This window comes from Galeopterus variegatus, unplaced genomic scaffold, assembly GCF_000696425.1.
Source record: "Galeopterus variegatus unplaced genomic scaffold, G_variegatus-3.0.2 Scaffold5843, whole genome shotgun sequence".
Taxonomy (NCBI): Eukaryota; Metazoa; Chordata; class Mammalia; order Dermoptera; family Cynocephalidae; genus Galeopterus; species Galeopterus variegatus.
The window spans coordinates 33,143-43,808 of NW_007731954.1; the positions used below are offsets into that span (position 1 = coordinate 33,143).

General features: G+C 52.6%; 1 protein-coding gene across 1 annotated transcript in view; it reads left to right on the forward strand.

The window, feature by feature from the left end:
- Nucleotides 1-2,174, forward strand: part of LOC103605496 (chromosome unknown open reading frame, human C5orf38) — a 2,849-nt gene extending 675 nt beyond the window's left edge. Inside the window, 4 exon segments of the mRNA XM_008590102.1 lie at nt 123-312; nt 315-360; nt 1,127-1,212; nt 1,755-2,174. Of these exon segments, the coding sequence (XP_008588324.1) occupies nt 123-312; nt 315-360; nt 1,127-1,212; nt 1,755-1,786 (354 nt within the window). The 3' untranslated portion in view covers nt 1,787-2,174.
- Nucleotides 2,175-10,666: the final 8,492 nt, after the last annotated feature.

Genomic DNA, 10,666 nt, shown 5'->3' on the forward strand with positions numbered 1-10,666 from the left:
CTCGGCCCGCACGGACTGGGCAGTGGCCGCCCGCAGTCGGGCCAGGCCAGGTCCACTCGGACGCACGGCCAGGGCCGCTCCTTTCCAACCCGAAGCGTCCAGTCTAGGTGGCCACACGCCAGACCCCAGTGTCCAGGCCGGGAGTCGCGGGTAGATGGGGGGGGGGTGGCACTCGCAACCTGGGTCCTCCCTGGGGTGGCGTGCGCGGTCTCACTTCCACCTTCCTCCATCTGCTCTGCCTCGCGGCCTGAGGCTCCCCGCGTGGCATCGCGTCTGGTCGCCTGCCCCTCGCTGCCCACGCCGCCGAGCATGGAACGGATCGGGGGCGCCTCGGCTGCGAACCGCCAGGAGCGACCTGAGGTGAGCTTTCTGCACCTGAACCTGTGGAGACCCCGAGCTTCTGGGTGTCAGGACTTCTCACTGTTGGGGACGCCTCGGCGTGTTAGTACATGCCGCCAGCGCTTCGCCTGGGAAGGTGCCACCCCCCAAAAGAGTTTTATTTTTATCTCAATAAGTTGACTGTTTTGGATTTATGTTGACAAAACACTCGGGAGGATGACTGTCACCGCACAAACCGCCTCTGGCACGACATGAAGCCTCGCTGCCACCTCGGGAAGGGACACGAGGGCAGCAGGCTGGTGGCGCGGGCGCAGTCTGCGTGACAGGCAGCTCAGGTAACGTGCGGCTCGGGAGGTGCCTCTCGGGACAGTCCTCCCCTTCCCACTTGCACACTCCTCCACCCCTCCGCCTCCTGGGGCCGGCGGGAGAGGGCGTCTGGTGACCAGGCCGAAGGGTCACCAATGGGTGGCGCTCAGGGGGCTCGAAGAGGGCGAGGCGTGTGCTGGCCCGGGTGGGGGCGCCCGCCCAACAGGTGCCTCTTCCTTGCTCGGAGCCGTCTCGGGTGGCTGCGATGCAGGCGTAGAGCGCTGTGGGCTCGGGCGGAGGGCTGAGCTCAGGCCCGCAGCTCCCTCGCGGTGTGGCCTCGGTCATGTCAGGACGCTGCGCGCCTCCGCGGCCTCTCGTTCCGGCGCGGCTGCGGCGCCAAGAGCGCCGGGCTCCGGCTGCCAGTCTGCCTAGGCGCAGGAGGAACGTTCATGGCAGTCAGGCTGTGTTTGTCTTCCCCCAGGTCCCAGGGAACCGGCTGCAAACTGCAGTGCTGCAGTGTCAGGCCTGACAAGGACACCTTCTGGGCGGGCAGGCCCGTCACTCTCGGTAGGTGCGGTCAGGACACACTACCCCTCCCCCACCAGCTCCCGAGCCGCTCACCCCGCAGCAGAGCACCACCCCTTCGCCCACACTGCTCGCTCCAACTCGTCCTGCAGACCACACCCACACATCCCCTACCTGTCACCTCAACACACACCCCCGCCACAACCGCCTGTCCCCTCCGCACGCACACACCCCTTCCCACACTCAGGGCTATGCGAGGACCCAGCAAGGGGGTTTCAACAACGCTGCGACCACAGGTGGGACATACTAATTCAGCGCAGGGCAAATATTTTAAATCAATGATTATGGAGTTGAAAGAGAGAGAAGTGAAAGAAGTGAAGAGAGAGCAGAGACAGCGTGCCATTTGCCAGGACCGGTGACATTTCTGGTGTTCGCGGGAGGGAATCCTGCAGGAAGAGGCCGCGGATGAGATGCGCACACGCCGGATGACACACGCACAGCGGCAGATCAGATGGCGGCCTTTCGGGTTCGCTTCCAATCAGATCAGCTGAAGTGAAAAAATCGGGTCTCATTTTTATCACCAGAGATGGCTGACCTCCAGGATTTCCATTTCTGAGGACCTCTTCCTGCTGCGGTTTCAGGAGCATTTGGGGCTCGTCCACCCTCCTCCTCTCTTGAACCCCCGCACCCCTCCACACCCCCCACCTGACCTCTGCCAGGGGCAGAAGAGAAAACAGTGGCTTATGACGGAAACGTCCCCAGTTTGCAGCAGGCGCGTATGCTGTGCCTGCAGGCGACGTTGACATCCGTTAAACAGATAACCAGACAAAGGCACGTGGCTGTGGAGGTGTCCCTCGCCCAGGGTCCCCTCCGGACCGCCGCCTGCCCTTCCCCTCTCCAGCTCAGGGCTGCTCACTTCGAAGACGGCCTCTTCCCTTCCTGTGTGTATTTCCCCCCAAGCAATTACACTCCTGCACTGAAATCTAAATTTTCCATCCTGCTGCCTGTTACTAATAAAAACCGTCTACCTTGCACTATTAAACAGTCGAATTGTACTACATGCCGTTTTTATTGGTAGTGACTGTAGCAAATTAAAATGCCTAGGCAGGGACATTAAAACTTACGCTCTTCATTGTGATTGGAATATATAAGCTCCGTTGCGCTTTAAAGCTCCCTGATTTTTAAAGAATCACTTTTCTTTTTTCTTAGGTTAAAGTTGGCTTTGTCTAAATAAAATTTTAAAAAATCAATAAAAACCACGCTGCAAGTGTCAAGGCTCGGCGCGGTGTCTCTGCTAGGCTGCTCCGAGGGTGGCTGGGATGCGGCTGAAGTCCGTCGCCGGTCCCAGCGGCGAGCGGGGGCCGGGAGGGAGCCGAGGGTCGCGTCCGGGCCTCGCAGCTGCCCCTCCTGGAGAGTAGGGCCTTGGGAGTATTGCTCAAGGACGAGGAGGGGTGTTGGGCTCGTGGAGGCGCCCGGCTGTGCCCGGGCACTTGCTTCTGTGGCTGTCCAGCTGCCACCCTAGCTGGAAAGATGCAGCTCGTGCAGCCACGCGGGGAAGCCCACAGAAGAGCCTGGGGAGCGCGATCGCTTGTAACAGTCCCCCGGCAATGAGCAGTTTCAGTGGAAGGGGTCCTCCTCCCGCTCCTCCTGTGTGCACTAAAAAACAAAAAAAGTGGACGCGTATTTTGGTTTCTTGTCCTTGCAGTGGCAGCAGCATTTAGAAGTCGGAGTGGCAGTGCACGTGTCAGCGAGCGGGCTTTCCTGCGCGGAGCGGTGCCGGACACTCAGGCTTGGGCTCCGGGGTCTTCGGGAAGGCGTCTGGCTGGGCAGGCCCGGGCGCGAGGCAGACACGGTCGCGTCCTGGGGCTCTCCGGGCCGCGGAGGAGGCGCAGGAGGCGACACGGACCCGAAGTCGTGCGGGCGAGCGGCGAGGGGGCGCTATGGCCCGCGCCTGCCAGCGTCGGCTCTGGCGGCGGTGGCTCTGGCGCTGTCCCGGCGCCACCGACGGGCGGCGGACGCCCCTGCTCCTGGCGCGACCTGCCTCTCCATGTCGGCTTAATTTGGGAGGAGGGAAAACAGTATCAGGTCATTTCAGTAAGACCCGAGCCCCTCCTGACTACCTCTTATTCCGTTTTATGACTCTGGCTTTCAGTGGAGTTTTTAGGAGTTTGGTGAAAAAATCGCTACCATTTGGGGTGTGTAATTTGGGGGGTCGATTAAGATTAAACGTACACAGTTTACATGGTTTCCCTTTAGTGGAGTATTTGAAATGTAAGCAGTTTCGATGTAAGAAGTCACGTTTCTGGTGGATCACAGTGAAGGCCCGCTTCCAGCTCCGGGGCCTCCTGGCTTGTTTCTGGAGGGACAGAGGGAAAGAGAAAAGGGGGGGTGGGGGGCTTGGCAGTTAGTTTCCTTTCTTTGTATTATTTTTTAGACAAATACATATTTATAAATTGTACACAATTGAAGTCAAATTGGGTACCTGCCAAACTTCGTTTACACCACTAAGCACGCCACGAATACGTCTGACCGATTTGGGGAGGCCCCCGTGGTTCCGGCTCTGCAACGCGCCTCGGGTGCCAGCCGGCTCCCCGCAAAGCAGTGAGCGGGGCCCAGCTCCGGGGCGAGGCCTGCGCGATCCCGCACCGAAGGGGACCCGAAGTGGCTGCCACTGGAGGCGGGGGTGCTCTGGGCGCCTGGGTTCCAGGGCCGAATGCGCACTTTTATTTTCTTTGTTTCGTTTTTCTTTTTAAAAAAACATTCCAAGTACCGCGTATTAGATTAACCAGGTGTCTTCACTTAGCTGTCTTCTGTGTACGTCCAAATGACCGCGCATTCTCCTGGTTGCTAACACAGGTGCCAGCCCCCGACGTGCTTCCCGAACTTTCTCTCCCGCGCATCCCGCAGCCTCCCTGCCCCGGCGCCTCCTCCTTCGGCCTCTTGCTCGTTCCCTCCTCTGCCTTCGCCCCGCACCCCCGCCAGCTCGCCCCTCTCCTGGCCCAGGTCCGCGGGCCCCGCGGCCAGGCGTCCGCGCGTCCCACCGGCGGGGCGAGGGGAGCCGGGGACAGCCGCGAGAGGGAGGACAGGGGACAGCCCTCGGAAGTGGACAGGCCTGAGCTCCTTTGAGGGATCGGAGACCGGTTTCTGGCTCAGCGAAGACGTGACCGCCTTAGTTCCTCCTCAGGCGACTGTGTGAAGATGACACGTGTGACTCTCCTCGGCCGTCCCCTTCACACGCAGGGTTTGTTAGGCTTTCAAGTGTCCCTGGAAGACAGTCTTTAGAAGGACTTCGGCCCGTCCGGCAGGGGCTCGGGCCTCTGCGTGCCTCCGTTTACCCACCAGACACTCCGAGTGCTGCCGCGGCGGGCAGGGCTGGGCGCGCGCCCAGGAGCCTGCGGGCACCGCTGGGTCCACTGCGTCCCGGTGCGAGCAGGCGGGACTCCGGGCTGGCAAGAAGACGCTGGAGGAGAGGGAAGCTTTCCTCGGCTTCTTTTACAGTGACTTCATCATACAAGCGAGGCCCTGAAGAGCGTTTGTCTCGGGTCATATTTAATGTCCTTTCGCCAGCTCTCCGTTCGGTTCGTGGACCCCCAAACGGCTCGCCCGCCGCACCCAGCATTGGCTTGGTGGCACGTGGTGGCACACACTACCCCTCTCCTCCCTAACTCTCCCGCACACTCTCACACACCCGGAATGGCACAGGCAGGGGAAGGGGGGGATTTTTTTTTCTTTCTTTTTAAACTTAACAGGGAATGCAGAAATAAAACGTGGATGACCTTGATTGCGTGAAAAGTAACGAAATGTGTGTTCAGTTGGACAGAACATAAACCACTGACAGGGACCGAGGAGAAGATGTTAGCAGCGCGTATAAATGACAAGGACTGCTGTACAGAATCAGGAAGAATTCTGTCGGTAGGTGAAGAGGAGGCACCCGGTGGAAAATAGGTCAGGGCTATGAACAGACCCTCCCCACAGAGGACAAACCAAAGATGCCCCGGGTCACGAGCGAGGGGAAGATCCCACACACAGATGCCACTTCACACCCACCGGATGGCGCCCAGCAAGGCCGAGGCTGTGCAGGCAGGAGCCCTCACTGCTGTGCCAGTGTAAATTGCCACAGGTACGTGAGGGAGACATTTGGCAACATGTGAGAGAGGAGGAGGTTCAGGCTCCTGCTCACCCAGCGATCCTTTGCCTCACTGACCACTGCAGAGAAAACACCACGTAGGTGCTCAGGACGGGAGGGCCAGGCCGCCCTGGGGACGGTGTTTGCAGCACAGCAAGACTGGAGACCTCCTAAAGCGTGAGCACCAAGGCCTGCCTGGGTAAAGGACTAGTGGCGCCTTCATGGAGCGGGATGCTCCCGGGGTGCGAGTGAGTGAGGTCATCCACCTGTAGCAACTGCATAAGTGCTGGTGGTGTAAAGTTGGGGTGCAGGTGGGTGTGCAAAGTGGGTGCTGATGGCGGAATTAAAAAACCCAGATTTTATGGCACAGGGCAGGGGAGGGGCTTCAACCACAACGTAGGAAGGGAAGTCTCCATTTCAGCCTCCAAATACCCTGGAAGAGGGGGAATAGGAATGGGGGACTGTGGCTCTATATTTTATTTCTGGAAATACATCTGAAGCAAATGTTATAAAATGTGAATGGTTATTAACTTGGAATGATGGTTACATGGGACTGTATTAATGTGTCCTTTTCCGTTGTGTGAAATATTTTATGTTTTAAAAATCAAAATTAAAAGTAAGTACTAGCCTTTAAAAGAAGGGTCATAGCACTGAAGTACAATGTGCTCATTGGCCGGGAGGTACTTATTTTTTTTTAGAACACTCCCTTTCTTAAACATTTTTATTTGTCATCTCTCTTCTCTTCTTTCCATTCCCCCATCCTTAAAAAAATAAAAGATGTTTTGGATGTGCAGTTGAACCTTTAAGCTGATTGCCATTTGTGTGTAAGATGCTGCCCACGACCCCTGCACCTTCCACCCGCCACCTCCCTTTGCGGGAAGGCAAGGCCTGGCTCTGCCCTGCTCAGGGCACACACACGGGGGGGCTCTCTCAAGGTGACTGCACGTGGGTCACTGCACACCTCTATGTGGAGCACATGCTTTTACATGTAATTCTGCATTCTCTTTATATCACAGTGAACATATTTTTGAACATTCAGGTAAAGAAGAGAGAGAGGGGTTGTGGGGAGACAGAGAGACAGGGGAAGGCCCAGGAGAAGTGCAAGTGCAGCATGGAAAGGAGAAGAGGAGAGGCACAGGGAAGAAGGCTGGTTCCCTGCTCAGCTGGCTGCCAGGCTCCCGGCAGGCCGCCACCCCGAATGCCTCCTCTCGAACCCACAGGAGAAGTAGGCCCTACTGACCCCTAAACTTCTTCCAGACACAACCCAGTCTGCCCTGTTCTGTTCCCTTCACTGCAGCCAGAGGGATCTGGATCTTTGCAAATGCAAATCTGCTTAAAGCCCTTGCACAATGGGAGAGGCCTCAGGGCCAGGCCTCCGTCAATGGTTACAAGGTCTCCACAAGGTCTCTGGATTTTATTCTACTCTTTGACCAGTTCAGATCTGGGCAGGGAGGAGGGTGCTGTTTCCTGGGCACTGACACATCTCCAGAGGCTTCCTTAGCTGACACGGCCCAGGCCCAGAGCCCTTCAGAGCCTGCTTTCCTGCAGCCTTGGTCTTGCCACCCCTTGCTCTCTCCGGTGGCTCCCTGGCCACTTGCCCAGCCTCCCACATCAGGCTTCTCCAGGTTGCTTCACCTGCAAGTCGCTTTGCCCAGGGTTCTTTTACTCTTCCTTTTGGAGGTCAGCACAGGCCGCCGGCAGCCTCCTTGAGGTCTGTAGCAGCTGCCACCGTAGCTGTGGTTTCGTGGTGTGATGGTTCCCCAACCTCAGTCCCAGCCCCTGACTCCATGCCTGGTTGGTCTAGCGTTGTTGGCACTAAACAAACTTTGATTAAATGAATGTATGCATAAATGAATGGTGGCCACTTTTGGTTTTTCACTTTTACATCTAAAAAGCACAGTAGGGTGTTAAAGAGGAGAAAGAAAAATGAGGGGGACTTGTGCTTACAAACCCCCAACTCCCAGCCCCAGTGCGGGGCTTCTCTATTCCTGATCCTGGTGGACCACGCGCAATGCAACCAATCGTGTCTCCTGAGTACAAAGCAAGATTGATTTTGGATGTTCAATTTTATGGCTCCGTAGATAGTACATTTAAAATAAAATTTAGTTTTAAAAATAAATTCCTGAGTTAGAAATCAGCTCCAAAACTTGTGTTCCTTGAGGAAAGTGAGGATGCATTTTTATGTTTCATCCCAAATGACCTGCATGGTTCCCAGCACATAGCAGGTGCTTAATGCAGTTAGCTGAGTGAATGAATGGATGCATGTTGACATTTGGGAAAAAAGAAAACTTTAACAAAGTAAACTGAACTTAGATGATAGGTTTAGTAAAAAAATTCAGAGTGGGAAAGAGTTATAAATATCGAATTTAAAAATCAAATCAGATCCCAGCAAGGTTTTTGTAGACATGCACAAGCTTATTCTAAAATTTGTATGAGAAGGTATGGGCCTTACAGTACCTAAAACAATTTTGAAAAAGAGGAATAAAGTTGGAGTAATCAGTCTACCCAATTTCAAGACATTATGTGGCTGTCAGAAACCAAGAGAGTGTGGCTGGTGGAGGGATAAACACAGATCAATGTGACAGAACAGAGGACCCAGAAGTGCACCCACCCAAATAGACCTGATTTCTGTTTTCAAAAAAGTACAAAAGCAATTCAATGAAGAAAGTTAGCCTTTCAGCAAATGGAGCTGCAGCAAGTGGACAACCATCAAGAAAAAAAAAATACTCATATAAATATCAATGTAAGCCTCACACTTTATATAAAAATTAACTGCAAATGGATCAATGACTTAAATTACAAGTTACAAAATTTTTAAAAATAGAACATTTTTAAAACCTAGGTCTGAGCAAAGAATTCTTAGATACCAAAAGCACAATCAATGAATGTGAAACTTTGATTAACTGGACTTCATCCAAATTTAAAACTTTTGCTGTGTGAAAGACCCTGTTAAGAGAAAAAAAAAAAAAAAAAAAGATATGTTGTGGATTGAGAGAAAATATTTACAAACCGGAGATCTGAAGAAGGACCAGTATTTAGAAAAACACTCAAAACTCAACAGTAAACCCAAAACACAATCCAATAAGAATTTCGGGAAAAGCCGTGAAAACACATTTCACTGAAGAGAATATACAGATGGTAAAAAAACACAAAAAGAGATGTTAAACATCTTTAACCCCCAAAGAAAAGCGAATTAAAACCACAGTGAGATATTCACATCTATCAGAATGGCCAAAATAAAAATAGCGACATTACCCAATGCTGATGAAAATGCAGGAAACAGGTCATTTGTACATTGCTGGTCGGAACACAAAATGGTACAATCACCCTGGAAAACCATTTCTCACAAAACTAAAGATGGAATTTCCATATGACCTAGCTACTGCATTCTTGGACATTGATCCCAGAGACACAGAAACTCATGTTCACACAAGACCTGCATGCCAATGTCATAGCAGCTTTACTTATAATAGACTGAAGTCAGCCCAGAGGTCCTTCAGTGGGAGAATGGTTAAACACACTGTTACACACACCGTAGGCTGCCACTCAGCAATAAGGAGCAATGGCTGATGACACACACAGCAACGTGGATGACTCTCAAGAGAGTTACACTGAACAAAAAAGCCAGTCCCAAAAGGTTTCATATTGTTATGGTTCTACTTACAGGACACTTTTGAAATGATGAAATTTTAGAAATGAAGAACAGTTTGGTAGTTGCTGGGGTGAGGAGAAGGCAGGAGGGCTTGGGTCAGCAAGAGGAAGGGGGTGCCTCTCTGGGGGACACCAGGAGGGGCTTGTGGAGTGGAGAGGTACAGTGTCTTGGCTTTGCTGAAGACACGGACTTACATGTGTGATGAAACTTTATAAACACACACACACACACACACACACACACACACACAGGAGTGCCAGTGAAGCTGGTCAAGTCTATATTAGGCTTTCCTGGGCAGTGAGAAGGCGAGGACCTCCCTGTGTGTGAGCAAGTTCTCTGCTTCCCACAGGTGGTGGCTGGTGGTGACGTGAGTGTCCCTGCTGTGATGCTATACTATAGGTTTCCAAAATGCTATAGTCAGGGGACACTGGGCAAGGGGCACGTGAGACTTATAGTTGCATGTGGGTCTACAATCATCTCAATAAAGATTCCAGTTGAAGAAAGAATAGAAACACAAAATAAATGAATGTCAAAAGTGAGACTTTCAGAAGATGGACATTCAGGGAGACAGGTGACAGAGTTAAAAGCATGGAACTTGGTTATGGGAAGATGGGTGTATTGTAGGGAGGGAAGAATTGCAGGTCAGGCTGGCCTGAGGACAGCAGGAGAAGGGCACCAAGGGGCCAACAGGGCAGATCAGGCTGGACGGGAAAGGCGCGGCCAGCGCAGGGTGTTGAGTCAAATGCTATGGAGAAGAGTTGTGGAAGGGCTTTCAGCAGGGAGTGAGTTGATTCGATTTACTTTTTAAAAGCAGATTTGTTGAAATATGAGTATTTTTCACATAACAGAAAAGTATTCAATTCCACAGCGTTTGGTACATTTAGAGTTGCATGACGTTGCTGCAGTCTAGTGAGAACGTTTCCTCTCCCAGCACGAAGCCTGTCCCTTTGGCACTCTTTTGCACGTGGCTGCTTCCACTGGGCAGCCTGCTTCAAGTTCCCTTTGCCGCAGCATCATTCACAGTAGCAGAGTGGACAGGGCCCCATGTCCATCAGCGTGAGGGCGAGAGAGCAACCTACGACCTGTCCATAGGACTGAACACTACTGGGCAGCGGAAAGGAAGGGCTTCTCAGTCTTAGAATCATTTAAAGGTCACCTGGCTTTGTGGGAGACTGGATCCTGGTATATGTGGGGGGGATAAAGGAGGTGTGCCCACTCCCCCAGCTCTGAGAAGAAAGGAAGAAAAAAGGAGAGGGGAAGGGACACAAAATAACTACTGCAATATTTACAAAACTCTTCGTATGTACATATAGTAAAATTAAAAGTAATGCATATACATAGAAAAATGTTAAAGATGGATAAATGGTTCTGAAAAGCTTAATGAAAGTCACAGTTTCCTGCTCTACATTCTGCACCCTAGACCCACACTCCTTACAGGCAGTTGTATGCAATTATTTTGATTTTTTTTACACTCACTTGCATATTTCAAGTAATGATCTTACCACTTCCTTTATTGACCTAATCAATTGGCACTAATAACTGGCTTCCAGTTTTGGAAGGCAAGGACTCAGTGGAGTTACTTGGAACCACAGTGCGGTCATCACCACAGGGTCCACAGCCCCAGCTCATGTGCTGTCCTCTCTTGCACTGCCCCGTGGATCCTGGAGCCTACGTTGCTGTGGTTCTGAACCATGACCAGTCATAGCACGTGCACTGCA